Consider the following 20,945-nt stretch of genomic DNA (forward strand, 5'->3'; position numbering starts at 1 on the left):
GGGGCTTAGGATTCAACATACCAATTTCTGAAAATTGAAATTTTGCTTTTGTTCTGAGAGTTTCAGTGCTCTTTTTTTTTGAAAAAGCGTTTCACTATGCAGTTCAGGCTGGTCTTGAACTCACTATGTAGCCCAGATAAAGAGCGTCAAACTTGTACCTATCTTCCTACCTCAGCCCCCCAAAGGTTGGGATCACAGGAATGTGCCACCATGCCCAGCTGCAATGCTTTTTTAATGGATATTTTAAAAATAAAATTGAAGCACTTAAATCAACCATGACAGAATATTATCTTGGAAGTCTGGGGGTTTTTTTAGGCATTTAGATTTCATACTTAGTTAAAATGAATTTTTAACATGGTTTTAATATTTTGGTTATAGGAAGCTGAAATATAAAATTTCAGAAACATTATAGATTTACTACTTCTGTGTCCTGTGACCCTAATTACCATTAATAGTTTTGATACTCTCAAAAAATAAAGCCCAAATTTGAAACATTTACATTTGAAATGTTACTCTCAAATAGAACAATTTTGATAAAATTGTGTTTTTAAATGTTATTTGGGAAATTTAAAAAATCTCATGAAAAATTTTACAGAACTCTACTTTTTGGAATGATAGACATCATGAGAAAGCAGTGTTTACTTCTATCTATCTATCTGTCTATCTATCTGTCTATTTATTTATTTATTGCCACTGTACTTAACGGAAGAAAAAAAGCCCACTTAGTGGATCTACCTGAATGACTGGCTGCCATTTTAAACAGGTGAACTGAGTGGAGTTTCCAAGGTGTGTTTCAGGTACTGTCCACTGGGGAGAAACCCTGGGCCTTGGGTAGGGATGAATTGTTGAGAGAAGGAGAAAGAGTGAATGATTTCAGTGCTCAGGGGACCTTCCCCAAACTGACAGGTCTCCGCTACAGGAGGACCTGCACAATTCCAGCTTGGCCAGAGGACCTGGCAGAACCTCTGATTTGACATGTGATTGGTGCTAAGCCTCAGCCAAGAATGTTCTCAGCCAGGAAGGGCATGACATCACTTGTGCCATTCTACACCAGCATTCAAGGACCTTCAGTGCCAGGAAGGCTAAAATGAGCAAATAAACCCCTCATGTGCCAATCCTAACCTAAGTTACGGGAGCAGAGAGCAATGTAAGAACCTAATAAATTTCCTTTGAGTTTTCAGGAGAGTTAGGAACTGACTAGATCCTCATCCCTGATAAGTCTAGAGTGGCCAGTGAGCACAGTGGCACCCATATAGTTGTGAAGCCAAGAAAAGACTTGAAGTTTGCAAGACCCAAAGGCTGTTAGAGAGGGAACTTAAAACGTCTGACCTAAAATATATATTTCCAGCTCTATTTCTGTGGAGAATCTCCCTGCAAAAGAAGTTTTTCTCTTTTTCCTATAGCTTCAGAAAAGTAGCTTATGTAAACATATTTTCTTATACTCCATACTATTTTCACTTGGAATGATGCTAAATATTTTGATTTCTTTGGTATGTATTTTTTGATGCAATAAGGGTACATCAACATCTTACTCCCCCTTCCTCCTGTGAAAAATCACAGAATATTCAGAGCAAGTCTCCTCTCCTACTTGAGTTCAATTAATTCCAAGCTGTGTTTGTTTCTGATATCCTTGCTCCCAAAAATCTAAGATTAAAACAAAAGTTCTACGACTACAGGCTAATTATACATACAAACCTATATGTTTATACATACACATATATATTTATATATCTAATATTCCTCTGCTTCTTACATTTATTTTATTGAGAAATGAATTTCAGCAATTGAAGTAACTAGTCTTTCATCTTGTTTGTGATGAAATTAAATTTCATAGTGTGTTTCAACTCTTTCCTTTAAGAACTTCAAGGCAACTCTTTTTGTTTTTTTCCTGGTACTGGGGATCAAACTCAGGACCTTGCACTTGCAAGGCAGGCGGCGGCACCACTGAGCTAAATCCCCAGCAAGGCCACTCTTTATATAACCTCATCACATTTATCTATTGCCTTGGGACATTTGTTCATTTCTGCCCTTTGTGTATGACAACATGTATTTATTCTTTTTGCAGCACACCTCCTCTCTTCATTCCCATCTGCAGGTTATCTTCCCTTGTCTGGAAAAGTCTCACCCCAGTTTCACATGAAATCACTTGATAACCGCAGTCACAAAATCTTGGTCATTTCCGTCCTTTCTTGCATTTCTTAGAGTCATTCTCAAAGAGATAGGCATTATATTAGAGTCTCTCAGCTTTCAGTATCTTTCTCCTCATGTGAAGATAAAACTGAAAAACAGAACACAACACATGTACGGTACACTTCTGGATATTTAATCACTTTAGATGATTTTTTGTCTTGTGAAAAATTTCATTCCATCAAAGTACGGTGGTGCATATACTGTGCTATGCAAAAACACTTTGCTTTTGAGGATTAAAGTGCTCATCACAGAGTGAAAATTTAGTTATGTCCCTTTTAAAGTCACCCACTTGGAGCTGCTAATTTTAGCTGTCTCTGTGCCTCACAAGAGGTTTCTTTCTAAACTGCCAGTTTCCAGGTGCCATACATTAAAATACTTTCGCAATGAGGCAGTCAGTACCTCTGGATTTTCTACATTCTTTCTTGAATTTGGATAAAATTCAATCTTAATAAATCTACTTGGCAAAAGGAACAGTTCCTCAGAATTGGAAGAAATAGGGTCCATGCTATTTCTTCTTTGGAATTTGCCTGATCTCTGTCCATTCTATCATTTCTCACCACTGTAGTCAAAATAGGAAGAGGGTGTGTGTGTGTGTGTGTGTGTGTGTGTGTGTGTGTGTGTGAGTGTAAGTGAATGTGTGTATGCGTGCGCACACACAGGAGAGAGGGAGGGGGAGATAGAGAAAGAGGGAGGGGTGTATTGCTTTGCTTCTGTGGCTTTTGCACAGAGAACTTCAGAGGACAACTAGTGCCATTTCTTTAAATGAACAGCACAGGACTCTCATTTTCACCTCCTCACCACCCTTCCGAGGGTTTCCTATGTGTACTTTTAGATGCTTGATCTTTTTAGTACAACACAGTTGTGTTACTTTGCCTTTTGACTTTCCTAAGGAGCGAGCAGTTAAACTCAAACTCCTGCCTGAGCTTTGCAAAGAGCTGTCCTGGCTCCTTAGCAGCAGTCAGTGACAGCTCGCCTTGGTTTCATCAGCTCTCTGGGGCTGCATTTCACCAGGCCCCTTTGCCAGGGCCTCCCTGGCGACGTCAACAAGTGTCTCACCTACTGCAGAAACAGCCCTCAAGTTTCATCACAGTGATGCTGAGAATTATTCTCTAGCTTCAGTAATGACCTAGTCCATTCAAGGGCAGGGAAGAAATGCTCTTCTTCTAGAACTTGCCTGGGCCTGGAGGTTTCTCTGTTAGGAAGACATGAACTTTTCTGGAAAGAGACCCAACTGTGCTTTGAGCTGTTTGTGGAAAAGACCCTGTATTTGAATCCCTGTTCCAAGAACAGGGACACCTGATCAATGCCTGACACACAGCCTTGGGAGCCCACCACCGAGCAGCCCTCTGATAACATCTCTTGGACAAACAGTACTGAAAAGTAAGTGTGGAGACTGGTTTTACATAAGATGTGGCTGTGTTTTAAACATATATTTTTTAATATTTTCTACAACAAAGAACAAAGCTGACTGCCTCCTTCTGAGACAGAGCAAGATGAAACAAGCAGAAGCTGGATGGGATATTGGGCACGTGGTGTTGTAATGTGACCAAATTCTCACGGTCTTATAGTTTAAGTCCACTCTGATGCTTTTTGAAAATTATGATTATTTTTAAATGTTTGCTTATTTTGGCTCAACAATAATTAAAATAGTTTCATTCACATCGTGTCTATCTTAACAACTAGAAAAAAAATGTAAAGGATGATTCAGAGGAGTGATCTATAAAGGCTTTGCAAAGTAAATGAAAAATTAAGGCAGTTATCCATGTAACTCCAGCCACAGACACTTCTGGCTGAAATAATTTGAGTATTTTAGTCCAAGCTTATTCCCTTTCCCTGGGATTATCTGAATGATTGAAAAATCTCCCCTCTGTGGGTGAATACAGCAATGTCTTGTCTTATAACAAGCAACACACGTTGCTGAAAAGCTATCAGGCATTTCAAAAAGGTTCACACAAACATTCATCCAGTTGTTAAATAGATTTTTAAAAATTTATGGGAAAAGTCACTTAAAAAAAAAGAATCTGTTGATAAAATGGCACCATTGTTGCATTACATTTTAGTAAACACATCTAAACTTCAGAACCACTAATTAAAGGTGTCAGTTACAGACATCTGACAATCATTTAAAAATAGATGAAAGCAAGAACAGAATTTAGCGCTGCTTTTGCTTGAATTATTTCCTTCCCACAACCTTTTCCTTGTACAAAAGTAGCCTTCGTTTTTGAAGATCAGTTAACCAGGGATGGTGAGTCAGTCTTACTGTTCCAAAGGCTTGCAATCCATTTTATATACGGTAGCATGCCAGCTAAGGGGAAATGGAATGAGATGGTTTGCTTTTTCTGAACCGAAACTGAGGATGTTGTGAGCTACCTTCCAAATCAGTTTGACACATCTTCTATTAAAGGGAGCTGATGGCCATGTTTAGGTCTTGAAAATTAGGATTTAAAAGAAACTAAATGCATTTTAGCTCCCAAATTGCATTGCCCTTTTGAAATTGTTACAAAATATTTGACCACAATTTGGGGACATTTTTAGGTAGGGTGGCTGCAAAGCTTTCCTTTACTCCCATTGCATTAGTTTTTAACACCCCCACATATACTTCAGGTATGTGTAGATATCAGCCTAAGTAGTGAGGAGGTAGTTGTAAGTATCCTAATCTGAACAGAGATGGGGGAAGTAGGGTGCGCCTCAGGAAGAAAGCCCAGGCTTTGGAATCAGATTTGGAACCAACTTCTCTGACTATGCCACAGTTTTTCCAAGTGTCTGAACCCAAGTTTCCTCTCCTGTAAAGTGAAGATATTGACATCCACTCTATCAGGACTGATGGGGAATTAGATGAGGAAATACACTTAAGGTTTCTCAACTGAAGTTAGTTCTTCATCTTTACTCATTAAATGTTTTTCTTTTGCTTTTTTGGCTCAGCAGTCAGGATAAATCATCATATTAACTATATAAAATATTAGAAACTACATTTTATTAACATTGGTATAATAATCAAACAAATAAGGGAAAATTAGATTCTCTGAGAAAAATGTTATACTTAGAAACAACATATTTGGAAACCAAATTTTAAATAAGGATTATATTTTAGAATACACTCACGATAAATCAGAAAAAATATTTTTTACTGAAAATAGTTGGTAGTATGTTTATTATTTAAAAACTAAGGTAGAGATTTATCAACATCATCTCAGAGTACTCTAATACTTATTGATACCATATTTAAATATGAGGGGGAAATCTATAGGAATGGGAGGTACAGTAAATCTATGCATACAAGATGATATCTGTGATTGTTATGGAAACTATGAAAACAAGGCAGAAGCCCAGCCTTTCCTGAAGATTATAGTTGAGCCTTGCATTGATTAAACATAGACACTGTGGGGTGCTGGTTATGGGAGTAGAGATGAGAACTCTCCCAAGAGGCAGGCAGTACCTGGCTGGGCCGTCTCAGGAGCAGTATGGTTTTCAGTCTAGGGACCACTTTGTGGTCTAGAATTGCAAGGTCTGTGATAAAAATTTACAATGTAAGGGTGCTTCCTTTTTCTGGAGTAAGAGCAAGTCAGATATAGGAGGAGATAGGCAAGAATCATAAACAGGGCTCTTGGATAGTGCTAAAGAACTTTAGCAGGTGTCTTTTTTTGTTTTTACAGGGACATCCCCATGGCTTTCTCTAGGCATACCGGAATATCTTGATAAATGCCTTGCTTGAGTTACAGACAGGTTCCACAAGGTACTCTTGTAATTTTGGGCCTAATTCTGCCAAACAAGAACAGTGGATGCTGGGGATCTTCCCTAAAGAATTAAAAGAATCATACCGCAGTGATATATGTGCACCCATGTTCATAGCAGCACAGTTTGTAATAGCTAAAACTTGGAAACAGCCCAAATGCCCGTCAACTGGAGACTGGATAAAAAAAATGTGGGTTTTTTATAAAAGGGAATACCACTCAGCCATAACAAATGAGAAATTAGAGACATTTATAGCTAAGTGGATGCACATTGAGGCGATACTCTTAAGTGAAATAAATAGGACACACATGTGTAAATACCAAATAGTTTCTCTGGTGTGAGAAACTGAAAGTGTAAATAAGGACTAAATGTATAATAGGTAATGTGAAATAGGAAGAAAAGGGGCAAAGGGGAAGGAGTGGGAGGGCTAGGGGAAAGGATAGAAGGGAATGGGATTAATATGAGAAAATGGAAAAATAGGAACAAAATCTTTGTAAATAGGGAGGACTGGAGGGGTTGAAGGGAGTGCTGGGCAAGGGTGAAAAATAAGAACCAAGTGAGAATACGTAAAAGTGCAAATTTCCAATGATGAATGTCATCATATTGTATACCTAAAATGTACCAATGATTAGAATGAATAATTGATAATGTAAAATAGGAAGAAAAGGTCCAAAGGGGTAGGGGTAGTGGGAGGGGCAGGGGAAAGGAAAGAAGGGAAAGGAAAAATGCTGAGAAATGGAAAAAATGGAACTAAAGTCTTTGTAAATAGGGAAGGGTGGAGGGCATGAATGGAGGGCTAGGAATGGGGATAAAATAAGAACGAAGATGCATTATGTAAAGGTACAATTCCCAATGAGAAATGTAATTGTGTTGTATACCTACAATGTACCAATAAAAGAATTTAATACAAAAAAAAAAGAACAGTGGAAATGTAGATATATAAACTTGAGAGAAAGTGATAGTGTCTTCTTAGGGTTGGTAAAAATGAAGGAATAAAAAAACCTGACTTGCACAAGAAAAAAGAACATTTAAAAGTATTTAGAGCTTTTGTTAGAATTTCTGCAGATGTGCATACACCTAGCATGGCCTCAGTTGACATAACTGATCAGGGCATGATGGATATCAGGTCAAAGAGTGAGACACCAGACTAAAGAGAGACCCCGTTCTAGATAGCTTGCATCTGTATCCCTTGCACCCCCCTCCAATTGCCTTAACCTCCGTGGCTGTTACACATGCACAGCAGTGCAGCTCACCTTTGTCATCACCTGATGGGCAACTAGCTCTCATGTAGCCAGGCCCATTTGTTCCTCAATCCCTAGCTTAAGACTGTGTCTGAGTCCATTTGTTCTCAAATTTTCAAAGCACACCAGAATTTAGGGAGAATGTTAAGACACCAGTTGCTTGGTTGTACCCTGAGTTTCTGATTTTGAAGGTCCAAAGAATCCAAAGAATTTGCATTTTGTTCATGTTCCCACAAGATGCTCATGAGTGACCTAGGGACCACAGTAGGCGAACTACTCCTTTAGTCATGCTTTTAGCCTGAAGTTCCTGAAGTTGCGCTGTTGTTTTCAATCACTGAACTTCCCTTATTCTTCAGATGCTAAATACTAAATGCTCGTGTTGTAGAGAATACAAAAGGTAAACCAAGAAGGCACCCTGCAGGCAAATGTTCTAAATATGTGTAAGAGATGCTTGGCCTGTGGAGTGGGGACCATAAACTGAGGTCCTGGTCTATCATTTGGAGGGGCTGATTTATTATTTTTTTTTCTAGCTGAGAATGTCAGGCTTGAGCCTAGGTGTTTGAAAACTGGTGGAATCTGAGTAGACAGAGATGGAAGGTGGTCTTTTTGTCCTTTTGAAGCAAGAAAAACATGGAAGGCATAAAGAGAACAAGGATGCAAATTTTAAGTTAGTTTTGTTGGGCTAGGCTATTCTCAGTTTGCCTCAGCACTCTTTCGGGGAAATATTCTTTGATTAAGCCATATAGTATTAAATTGTTAATTCTGTCTGTAACTTGGTTCCAACATTGAGATCTAGGATGGAGAGCCAATGGCCCACAGTTCAGGAACCACAGGGAGAGGAGGAGAAAGTGTGGGCATTTCACTGAACTTCTAGAAGTAATCGAAAAATCAAATCAAGCTAGGCTAAAGAACATGGAACTCAGTGTTTACACAATTAGAAAAGTCCAGGAGTTTGATCAAAACCCCAGTTCAGTTTCTCTGCATCTCTGAAGGCTCAACTTCTCTTTGTTTTGGTTTCAACCTCAAGTCAGTATCTCAGAGTCTGAAGACCACTTTCTCCATCTCAAGAGAGCTACAAGACCCCCCCCCCCCCCGTCCTCATTCTTTCTCTTTTCTGTTGAGGACAGACCAAAAGACCTAAAGTTTGCATGGGTTAGCTTTAACATTGGTTAATGAACCAATCAGTGAGCAGTGCCTGATCATTTTAAATCAATCAGAGCCCACAAACTAGGAAAGGTGAGGTCTGGCCAACTTAAGTCACGAGACAGCTGAGTAACAAGGAGATTCATGGAATAGTTAGAGCACATGAAATGGCCACCTTTGGAGTTTCAGGTATTTTAGAGAAAGGTCTCTAACATACCATCACTTCCCTTAGTCATCAGGTTAGCCATGGGCAGCATTCATGCTTTAAAATTTTAAGATAAGCCTGCCTAGGCAGAGGAGAACGATTTTTTAAAACCTTCCAAAAATAAGGCAGGTGTAGACATTATATGAAAAGTATTCTCTCAGAATGGAGTACAGTGCTGCTAAAAAGAAAGATAAACTTGAGATAAATTTGTAAGTAACTGGATACAAATTGAGAACATAATGTTAATTAAGTGAAATAAGTCTGACATACAAGCTCAAATATAGCATGGTTTCTCTTATATGAGAAACTATATATATATATACAAATACAGAACAAAATAGAAGACAGACAAATAGGAAGTAGGGAGAAGTTCAGATATTTCCCCAAATTGCATATTCTGTTGTTTTAAAAATGTTTCAACATATAAGCTAATTTGTTTCATTCTTAGTTTATTGAAAAGAAAGGTTATATTATTATGTTTGTTTCTTTTTTGTAAGACTGACTTTGGTGTATGTCTTATTCTGAGTAACTACTTTGAAGATAATGATATACAGTATAAAAACTTGTTATTCTCTTATTATTTGATTGTGAAAGTATGTTTTCTGGAAGCTATCTTTTTTTCTTTTCTTTTCTTTTTTGGTACTGGGATCGAACTCAGGACCGCATGCTTGCGAGGCAGGGAGCGGCACCACTGAGCTAAATCCCCAGCCGAAAATATGTGTTCTTTTCATAACATAAAAAGAAAAAAGGAAAGAAGAAAAAAAGAAATTTTTCTCAAACAGAAGTGTTCTCCTACAATGAGTTAGATGGCTAGGTTGAAAGATAATGGCAGATAAGAGGAAGAGGTGACTGTCCTCACACAGCCAATGTGCTTTGAGTCAGCGTAAGGGAGATGGTTAGTTCAGTATAATAATTTCAGGCTCATTACACCCAGAGCCTGTCTTATTCTTATGTGGAGTCCAGGGAGTGAGGCAAGAAAATGTAAGATTCCCAGGTTCTCCCTACCACTGCCTGATGCTTGAAATTCCACAGTGTTTTACTTCTTGGTCCCATTTTGTAATGTTTATTCCAAGGAGAGTGAGCAGGATGTCACAGGAAGCCTGGGTGAATGTGGAGGACAAGAGAAGGGGCCACAGGGAACATTTCTTTAGGACACAGTGTTCTTTCTGATGGTCCCGCTGACACATCCCTAGGTTGTTCACAACAGTTAGCCCATGACATTCAGCTCCAAACCAAAGTGATAACCCATTGAGTCATCATGCATTCTCCTTTCTTCGAGGCTTCACCCTGAGAGAAGACAAGGAAAAGACAGATAGGGGAATGTACCCTTCTAATACAATGCATTGAAAATTAAAATCAAGAAACCAGCACTCTGCCATTAACAAGCTGGTGACCTTGGGAAAGTCATTTAACCTGTCTGTGTTTCAAGTATGTTTTTCTATTGTGAAATCAGGAAAGGTATTAAGTTCTTGCAGGGAAGGTATTAAGCATGTTTTGTTTTGTTTTTATTCTCCCTTAAAGCATTGGATATTAGTTTAGATGTAAATAGCAGAGAGGAACATTGGTGGGAAAATGATCTATTTCACCTAAAATTTAAAAGAAAAACAAGAGAAAGTTTAAAACAAATCCAGAGAAAGTAGCAGCTACGTAAGTATAAGCCAGCTTACAAGAATATTCATTTTTTCTTATACAAGTGCTAGAATATCTGCACTTACACACTTTATTTCACTTAACAATATATCTTGGAGATTATTCCATATCTGTCCATACATAACTGCCTTATCCATTTAAAAATACTTTATTAATGTGTGTTTGCAATATTAAATAGTGATGTTCATTTTAGGGAATTGGTACATACATATAACAACATATCTTTGGGGTTTTTTTGTCCCAGGGATTGAATCCAAAGCCTTTGCACTGAGCTGCATTCCCAGACCCTTTAAAAAGTTTTTTCATTCTGAGACAAGGCCTCACTAAGTTGTCTGAGCTGGGCTTGAACCTGTCATCTTCCTGCCTCAGCTTCTCAGAGTGCTAGTAATACAACCATGAGCCCCTGTACCCAGCTTCACATAACACATCTTGGTAATTTTTAATCCCTTTACTCCCTTCTCCCTTAACCCCTTCCAACCCATGATTGCTTTATTCCTTCCCCCCCTTTTATTTGTACCGGGGATCGAAATCAGGATCTTGCGCTTGCGAGGCAGGCACGGTGCCACTGAGCTAAATCCCCAGCTCCTGTTTTATCCCTTTTTAATGACCATTGTTGCTGGAAAAAAAGATTCCATTGTTCAGATATACTGTAACTAGTTTCACTAATGGATTGCTTCCAATCTTTTGTTGTCATAAGCAATGTGATATCACAAGCAAATACCGTAGATGCTTAGTGTTTATCTCGTCTATATTTTAAAAACTAACTTTATTGAGGCATAATATTGTGCATTCATGCATTTACCATAAGTGTTCACTGCAATGATCTTTTAAAGTAAATTTACCAAAATGCACAACCGTCATCATTAATCAGTTTTAGAGCATTTTTGCCACCTGCAAAAGACCCCTAATGCACATTTATTTTTAATTTGTGTTCTCTCTTCTGCTCCCAACTCCAGCAACCACTCCTCTACTTTTTGTCTCTGTTGCTTTCTTTGGACACTTCATATAAATGGAATCACAGATACGTGGTTGTTTATGTCTGGCTTCTTTCACTGAATATAATGAGAGTTTTTGGAGGTTCATCCATGTCATACCATACCTTTTGGTCCTTTTTATTGCCCAAATACATGGCTATACCACCTTTTGTTCATCTGTTCACTAGTTGGAGAGTGAGGTTGTTTCTAATTTTTGGCTACTCTGAATAATCTTGCAAAGAATGTTTATGTACAAGTCTTTGCATGGATATATTTTTTTTCTCTTGGTAAGATGTGTAGGAGTAGAATTGTTGGTCATTTGACAAATCTGTATTTAACTTCTTAAGAAACTTCCAAATTGTTTTGCAAAATGTCTGTATTATTTTTGCATCCCCACCAGCAATGTATGGGGGTTCTTGTTCTTTTCCATATTCTCGTTATTTTTTGGTTGTCTATTATTGCCACCCTCGTGAGTATAGAGTGGTATCTCATTGTGGTTTTTAATTTGATTTCTTTAATTACTAATGATGTTGAGTATTTTTCCATGTGCATTATTTTCTTGCTTCTATTTCTCACATACAACTCTAAGATCATACCCAAGAAAGAGCACAACATTTGTGTTCCAGCAAATCTGGACCCATATCTTAGCTCTGCCATTAGCAGGCCATGAGAAATAGGCTTGTTATATCAACCCTTTAAAGTTCCTTAACCTTCCAGGTCATCATCTATGAAGCAGGAAAGAACAATCTGGGAGCTTTGCTGTGATGATTAAATGTGGTCATGACTATGAAGTGCCCTACCCTTGGGACTGACAATTGGTGGGCATCAAAATGTTTTAATTGTCTTTCCCTAGGAAGTCTGTCCCCCACCAAATATCCAGAATCCATCTTTGGGGAGGGTCCTTTCCCTAACAAGAGACTGAGTTTTACATGACAGTGGATGTGGTATCCAAACTTACAGTAACCCAGATGGCAAATGCAGGAACGCAATTGCCACTGAAATAGTCTGGGTAATCAGAACTAATCCTTCCTGTCCCCAGTGAGAAGGCTCTCTGAGTGCTGGCTTTCCTGCCAGGTCTATAAGAGCAGGTTCCCTGCTCTGCATGTCGGCTGATCCCTTGCGCTGACAGCAGGCTTCTTGCTGACAGCAACCAGGTCACTGGCTAATCTGTGTAGGGCAGATTAGCCAAAGAAAACTTGGCATATTTGGGTGTTTAAATGTTCCAAGAACTTGCCTATAGCATTTTACTTACTTTCTATTGATTTAAGAGAAAGACATCATTTTTTTGTGTGTAATTTTGCTTATGTTAAAACCAAAGCCACTGGCAACAACAGCTAGTACTCCTACAATGCCTACTATGCTATTCAAAGGAGCTTTATACAGATGGGCTCACTTAATTTTCATAACAGCCAAATCAAGTAAATACTACTACTGTTTCAGTTTCATAGATAAAGAAACTGAGGCAGAGGGGAAATAAGCTAGTATGTGACAAAGCTAAGATTTGAACCCAGGCAGTGTGGCTCTTCATCACCATCTAATTCTGCTATTCTGCTAAAGGGCCTGACTAGTTTGGAATATATATTAAATATCTCTTAAAATGTAGAATGTGAATAGTATTCTGTCTGACAATTTTTTCTTGGTACCTAATTTAGAGAACAGTTTGCATACCCAAGGAAGCATGTGCCAAGATGTTCATTGAGACACATTTATAAGTCTAAAAAACTCCTGTACAACATCATCAGTACAAGGGCAGACAGATGAACCATATTCTGGCCATACAGCGGGAGCCTGATATTGCCTAGCAGTCTTTAAAAAAAGGATGGAATTGGGCTGAGGATTTAGTTCAGTGGTTGCTCCACCTCCCTTGCAAGCACAAGGTCCCGAGTTCGATCCCCAGTACCAAAAACAAACAAACAAAAAGGATGGAGCCCTTTAGAAACTGGATTAACATTGCAAAATTCCCAAAACTTATAAAATAAACTAACTGCAAGGAAAGCACATACGGTTTAATCCCATATATACAATGAAATTATAAATATGTATATATTATATATGACTATGTATGTTATACACAGAAATATGCCTGAAAGGATACCAAATCCTTCCCTCCTGGGAAAGTATTCTGAGATGAAAGGATGGTGCTCTGGGGGAATATTATATGTATTTTTTTTTTTTTTTGGTACTGGGGATCAAACTCTGATCCTTCCGCTTGCAAGGCAGGTGGCGGAACCACTGAGCTAAATCCCCGGCCCCTATTATATGTCTTTTTAACAACACGGATGTCCTTTTAGGATCTGTATAATTATAGGCATATACATTTTATTAAAAATAAGAAACTTACCTTAGACCATATAGCTAAAAGAAGAGACGGGGCGGGGGGAGAAATCCAGTGATCTCTCTGGTTAACACATCATTTTTCTGAGGTACCTGTGAAGCCCACCACGTTCCCCTCTAACAGCACCAATAATTCCGTATCGATTCATCATCATCTCTAGTGCAGAAAGATAAATCTGTCTTCAAGCCTTCACACCTTCACAGAAGCTATGAAGCATGAAACACGGCCTGATGTAACTATCCCTTTCCTTTCCAGAGTAGTCAGTGCCCTATGACTGCCATGTGTATAACGGTGTGTGTGTGTCAGAATTTTCACATGTGGGGCAACACTGTCTCGAAGTGGTCATCTAGGGAAGAGTCACAGATGACACACAGGGTCCTCCCTTGTCAGCCCAGCTCTTGATATCGTGGTGTGCCCTTTCTTTCTTGGTCATCCACAGCAGTGGTCTTGAGAAAGATGGGAGGAGTCATGGTCTATAAATTATACTTACTCCAGGAGATGTGTTGACCCATTGATTGGTATAGCACTTAAAAAAATCATTGTGGTAAGCCACAGCAGAAGAGGAAATTGATGAAATAAGTGAAGTCTTTCCTTAAAGCCTCCTTATACTATTAGGAGAGCCAATTATGTAATAGAAACGTACAAGGCAATTGACATACATTATTCTAATACTTAGAACATTGTCATTATTTTCTTTTACATATAAGGAAACAGGGCCAGTATCTGGTTGTATATGGTTAAAGAGCTGTCACTGATGCCACATGGAAAGGGATTCCCCCTTTTGCTTCATAATTGTGGCTGTTTAGATGGGCTTCTCCTACCATGAACTTAGCTCAGGCTTCTGTTGTAGAGCCCCCAGAATCCCCAGACTCTTCATTTGTAGTTTCTAAAAGCTGATTCCCTGTTTTTGCCCACCTGCCATACCACAGTGTGATTTTTCCTTTTTTTGATCTCTGTGATATGTGAGTGCTGCTCACCAAGGCAAGGGGAAGTGGGACTTTACATGTTTGAAAAGAGCTAAGTGTGATTTCCCAGCTTGATCTCCATGAAAGATGGACTTGGCTGAGTGGTACAGAGTGGGAAGGAAGGTCCTCTGGATTTAGACCAACCTGCCTTCTTAGGCCAGCCTCAGATCATGCAAGTTGTACCCTGCACAGGCCCAGTGACCTTTCAGTGCTAAAAGTGTCAGCCAGCACAATCCTGAGGGAGGCCTCAGCTTGGCAGTCACTTGAGCATTGTGGTCTTTAACAAGTTGATGATCCCCTCTGAACCTCCTATTCTTCATCTGTAAAGTATAGGAGGTATTAATAACCATCCTCTAGGTAGTTTAAGACTGATTAAATGGAGTAATATATCTCATGACCAATCAAGTGCTTAATGCCTGTTTCTATCAGTGAATGCAATCTCACTCAAAAATGCAGGCCCTGGCCCTCCCCTCCCTTGTGGCAGCTGGGTCAGTGGTTTCTCAATTTCAAAATATCCCCCTTCTGGAAATTTACTTGAATGTAGTCAACTCCTCTTTTAGGACCAATGACACATACCTTTTTGAGTCCAATATGAAAAGACTTTTAGGAGAGAAAGAAAAAAAAAAAAAAAGATGAGCCGCATGAACTATAGGTTTGTGCAATTCTTCCCTCTCAGTCTGGGCTCTGGTTGTCCTGAGCACTATAGTACTAGAGACTCTTAGCTGGGTTTGTCCCCACTCTACCCAGGGACATTGAAAGTGCTATGCCTAGAGGGCTGGGGAGTGCTACTGGTGCCTTGGGGGAAGAGGCCAGGGATGCTGCTAAATGTCCTACAATGCAGAGCCCAGCCCTAGCACTGTGCCACGAGCACAGTGGTTGAGGAAGGCTGCCCCAGGACATTCTGCCTGTCCACAGGCCTGTGTGTAGGTGACATAGCCACACCACACGGTTCTGGAAATCCCAGGGAGGCTGAAACAATCCTAGAAGTTATGATGATGCCAGGCATGTTTATTTTTCAGATTTGTGTGATATGAAAGGATGACAGACTCCGAAGGGCCCCAGAGTCACAGGCTGTGTTTTTTGTCTACGTTGCTTTCCCAGAAGGTTCCTGAGAAGTCAGACGTTGTGCTTCGCTGCATGATTTCTGGTAATCATCACTAGACTAGCTACTCACCCTGTAACACCTCCTGCAGACCAGGTTATTGGGCTCACAAAGGCATTGTGAAAAACAACATTTAGGAAAATTACCTTGGAAGTTTATTCTGAGTAATCAGTTAAGCAGTTAAATCCTCTATGATTTTTTTTTTTTTGAGTGACTTCCTGGATACTGTTTAGTGATTTTCCTCATTTCATGTTGTGGTTCTTGGTTAGACAACTCTTACACTGGTTAATTTTTCACATAACCTATTCTTCACTTCCCCTGACACACAGGGATGGTATGAATAACTTCACTCAAGGAAATGAGTTGGACTTTTCTATTACTCTTTAACTAATATCCCCAGATTGGCTAAATTTGTCTCCTGCTGCTTGCCTTCTTTGGGCATGCTAGTAAATGGTGGGAAGGTTAAAACCAGGGTAAAAGTCACTCAGTGGAGAGAAAGCCAAGAACTCAAATTTCCCCTGGCTTGGAGAATATACCTTGAACGTGTGAAGGCACCAGTGATATTTCCTGAGTGCAGACAGAAAACTCTTGTAAGGAAGCTCAAAAAACAAGAAGAGAAAGCTGAGGATGCAGCTCAGTGCTTGCCTAGAATGTGCAAGGTCCTGGGTTCAATTCTGCAATACCACACACACACACACACACACAAACCCCTAAAAAACTAAAAAACAAGGGGAGAATTTGCGGGTGAGGTTTCCAGCAAGTGTAGGGAGAAAAGAACCACCCACAAGGTACAAGATACCACTTCCCTATATAAGTCTCATTTCAGGCTGATGGTTCAGGTCTATACCACACAAAAGGGAAAAAAACCTGTCAGCTTTTAAGAAACCAGGGAGAATCAAGCAGCCCTGATCAGTCAGAATGAACAACTGGAGCCTGGGAAGTCAGAATGAATTCCCCGGGCCTACTTATCACACCTCTTCTGTACTTTCTTCAAAAAAGTAACGAAGGCACAAAAGGAGCGATTAAATCTTCCTCAGTAGGAATAGAATAAACATTGACTAAATGGGGGCACAAGGCTGATAAGTACAGGCAGAAATAAGATATGATCAGCAATGTCTTTGATGGGTTTTCAGGGAAGTTCATTTTGGGCAGTTTAGTCACTTGCTTGTAAGGCTCAGGCAAAAGCAGCTGCTGGAGAAGGATGTGTCCTTGCATGCTAGTCTTTCTGTTCCCAGCCCCAGGGACAGCTACTCAGGTATCTACTTGGAGGAGGAGGTAAGAAGGAAGAACCCAAGTGCCAAAAAGCACATTCATGGCATTGGCACAGAGAGAAGCAGGGAGAGGGACTCAGCATTTTTAGGTCCTACCCATGGTACAGGTCTTACTGGCTTTTCCTTGTCACCTTCCTGACCTCTTTTAGTTTTCCTTTTCCGATGGCTTCAGAAGAATAGGGGTTCTTATCTTAGTGGTCTCTTGAGCTGCTTGCCAGAAACTATACCCTAAATAAGACAAAAACATAAGAATATTCCTGGGATGGATTCAGTATGGTGTATTGTTTCCAAATACTGGACTTTCCTTCCTGTATATGTGACATAATTGGATAAATTCTTGGTGACAAAGAGGCTAGTGAGAAAGTTCTTTGGAACACACTGAAAACTTTCCTGCCCTGTAATAGAAGGGAAAAAAATCCCAAGGGGTGGATGAAATTCCCAGGGGTTTAGGAAGGATGACCTGCTTCTGAGGGAGGAAATGTATGTCAATTTCTCTCATGACATTAGTCACATATGCATGATCTTGGGGAAATCTACACACCCAAATCCCTCTGCCTCAGGTAGAAAATGGCACTTCTGTTCTTCTAATCCACCTTGTTTTCTTTGGTACCATAACATATACTCAACTTTGAGTAAATTGGTTTCCATGGAAATATGGAATTAACATTTCAAAAATTTTATTCAACTTGCTAATTAATGAGAGAACCACAGTGTATTAAAGCCTGAGAAGCTAGGTATTTATATGCTATTTCATAATGTTAGAATAAAGTTGTTAGGTTAGGTGTAATACTGTTCAATGTCCTGTTGAGCAGTCAACTACTTATGGGTTGCCTTTTATGCTAGCCAGAAATGATTTGCAACTCTATTGGATAAAAAGCTACAATTTAACATATAATATCACTAAATCTGGGAACGTTAATTAGTAGTAATCATTGAATGAAATGAAGTACATTCCCCAATATAATTCTTGGATGATCCTTTGTTCCAGATGACATTGAAAAAAAAGATACTATCCATATCTTTGCCTACTGAACAATTTTTCTTGAGATGAGACAGCATTTTTCATTTTGTATTCCCACTCCCCAGCACAACACTGTCTTAGGCACATAATGTGACCAATTGTGTTTACTGAATCACACATTTGTATTTGTGAGAGGAAGCTTTTTAATTCCTCATCTGACATAACCAACCATGCTTATCCTTGTTCCTTATTACCTGTTCTTGTTCATAAATTTATACCTTTTTCTAAAAATACTTAAAGTAAAAAGAATATTTGTAATTCTTTATTATCAGGTCAGCCCAAGCCAGAGGTCACCTGGTATAAGAATGGTCAAGCCATAGATGAGTGTGGCATTGTTTCCAGTTATGAGCCCTTTGAGAATCAATATATTCATATGTTGCATCTTTCTTGGTAAGTGGCTTTGCCCTTATGGACTGTTTTTTAACATTCTGCATTCCATCATGTGCTGGTTACTAGAAGCAAGGCCAAAAGATTGGCTCATATTTGTATCCTAATTTTAGATGCTATTGGCAGGCATCAGCCGAGGCATCCAACAATGCTTATAGTTGGCCCTTTGTATCCACAAGTTCCATATCTGTTTATTCAATCAATCACAGATTGAAAATATTTTTAAAAATTGTATCTGGACTGGGGGCCAGGGATTTAGCTCAGTAGTGCTACCACCTGCCTTGCAAGCGCAAGGTCCTGAGTTTGATCCCCGGGACCTCCCCCAAAATTGTGTCTGGACTTAACCTATACAGACTTTCCCCTTGTCTTCATTCCATAAACAATACAGCATAACAGCTGTTTACATGGGATTGACATTGTATTAGAAATTGGACATAATCTAAAGATGATTTCAATTATAGTGGAGGAGGTATGTAAGCTATATAAATATTATGCTCTTTTATATGAGACTTGACCATCAGAGGGGTGGGGATGTCCAGGGACCAATCCCTCTTGGATATCGAGGGACAACTGTATTTGCTGAGCTCCATAATAATTATACTTCTCTAGTTTACTGCCACTGATGAAGTTAAATGTTATTGAGAATTTTATTTAAGTGGCCTAGCCATGTTCACTCATTAGATGAGCTTTTCATTTAGTCTTTTTTTTTCTGGAGAGTTAAGAAAATGTGATAGGATATTAGCACTGTCATTCAACCTTCCATGGGGAGGAAGGAAGAAGTGACTGACATGATTCCAGAGCAAATTGATGATGGAATTTAGGATAGGTACCATACTTTCTGGCTTTATTTTAGAAAGAGTGGTAGTCCAGTATAGTGTTTTCTAAGTGTTTTTATTTCCCCAGGCACTGTTTGTTTGGATGAAATTAGGAAGTTCAACATGTAAGAAAATGAGAACTGCTCTGATTGCAGCCAGTTAGGGAGGCTGTGTCCTTGCTTCCAGTGTTACTGAATTGATCACAGCACCCTTCTGAGGCTCCAAGAAACCAGAGGAGATAATGGACACGGTATGAAAATGACTGGTAGGAGCCTGTTCCAGTAGTCCCTGGCCTGAGAATAAGAATATTCTGCAAGCACCATACACCAGTTATTTTGCTAAATGCTAGAGATGGAGCTGAGGAATGTAAGCATTGTCCACATCCTCGCAAAACTTCCACTCCAGCATGGGAGACAGATGGTGAACAAATTAATACATCTTTTCCCCTCACTACACCAATATGCCTAGGAAGCAGTTATGTTGGCATTTGTGCCCTATAAGTATGGTTTGGACTTTCCTGCCTCTTTATTCCAATTTGGCCAAGGCCTTTCCCTCTTCATCTGCAGCTAATTCAGTTTAGACTCTGCCTCTGCATTTCATAGGCAATTCCAGGTACCTATGGCTCTTTGTAGCTTCAAATATTCTCTTCTTCTTTTATATTACTGCACAGGCCTCCCTCTAGGTGCTTATGTATTATGATTATTATAGCTATAGGAGAAATGGGTACAGTTCATTAGACTGTGGGTCTCATAGCATCAGGAGCTCTGTTTCATATAAATGCATCTTTTAGAGCCTGGTACAATGCCTACAACATAAATGTTTCATGTGTGTGTGTGTGTGTGTGATGTTTATCTAGATCAGTGTTGGCAAACTTTTCTACAAAAGGTCAAAGAGCAAATATTTTAGAATTTACAGGCCAAATGCAAAATAGGCCACAGCTAGTCAGACATGGTAGCACATGCCTGTAATCTCAGTGCTCTGAGAGGCTGAGACAGGAGGATCACAAATTTATACACAGCCTGGGCAACTTAGCAAGACCCTGTATACAAATAAATAATAATAAAAAGGATTGGGGATGTAGTTTCAAAGACCCTGGGTTCAATTCCAACCAACCAACCAACCAATAAACAGACAGACAGACAGACAAAGCCATAACTATTCAACTCTGCCACTGTAGTGCAAAAGTAACCATATATAATATGTTTTAAATACAAAGAAACAAAGCATAGATGTGTTCCAATAAAACTTTATTTAAAACAGGTAGGGGGTAAGATTTGAAGGTCTCTACATTGAAATTCTTTATCTGTTTCTCGTTGTTGCTTTTGTCTCCCTCCCCCCCCACCACCAGCACTCACTACACATTTCTTTTTTCTTTTTTTTTGGTACTGGGGATCGAACTAGGGACCTTGTGCTTGTGAGGCAGGTGCTGGAACCACTGAGCTAAATCCCCAGCCCCACATTTCTTAATTAATTATATTCTTAGATTAAACCAAAATATCGTGCTCACATTTCAGCCAGAAGAGAAACCTAACGTGTTCTTTTAAGAGTTGAGATTCGCTGTTAACATTTTTCTTGTGTGTATAGTACCAGGGTGCTAAGGAATGGAGAGGCTCATGATGAAGTCCCAAAGGTAGATAGGCAGGCTAAAGTGGGAAAGATACTATAGGAAGGAGAAACTTCAGAGGGAACTTGCACTGTGGAAGGGGTAGGAAGTCACCATTGTCTCCTCTGAGGTCTACCAGAGCAGTGCTATTTGTAAAAATTGAAGATTTAGTATAACCAAATCCACTCTTTCCAAGCTCCAGTCCTGCCAATTTGAAAAGTAAGAAGTATTCCATCCTAATGCAAGAAACAATGATAGAGCAATATGACCATATATATACTTTTTTTTTTTTTTTTACTGCTTAATACTAA

At 39.3% G+C, this 20,945-nt stretch overlaps 1 protein-coding gene across 8 annotated transcripts in view; it reads left to right on the plus strand.

The window, feature by feature from the left end:
- The window catches only part of Alpk2 (alpha kinase 2), a 170,240-nt gene that overhangs the window by 34,040 nt on the left and 115,255 nt on the right, over positions 1-20,945 (plus strand). For 4 of the 8 annotated variants that reach the window (XM_087192049.1, XM_021239234.2, XM_021239237.2 and 1 more), the window contains exons 2-3: positions 15,455-15,582; positions 18,102-18,219. In XM_087192049.1, coding sequence (XP_087048175.1) covers positions 15,474-15,582; positions 18,102-18,219 — 227 coding nt within the window. In that variant the 5' untranslated portion in view covers positions 15,455-15,473. Of the gene's footprint in view, positions 1-1,817; positions 3,571-5,843; positions 5,924-15,454; positions 15,583-18,101; positions 18,220-19,143; positions 19,282-20,945 lie in introns of those variants that run through there. The other 4 variants (XM_087192050.1, XM_021239235.2, XM_087192051.1 and 1 more) reach the window with 4 other exon arrangements.

Source organism: Heterocephalus glaber, unplaced genomic scaffold, assembly GCF_053883595.1.
Source record: "Heterocephalus glaber isolate CG9 unplaced genomic scaffold, H.glaber_assembly_v1.0 deba00000331, whole genome shotgun sequence".
NCBI lineage: Eukaryota > Metazoa > Chordata > Mammalia > Rodentia > Bathyergidae > Heterocephalus > Heterocephalus glaber.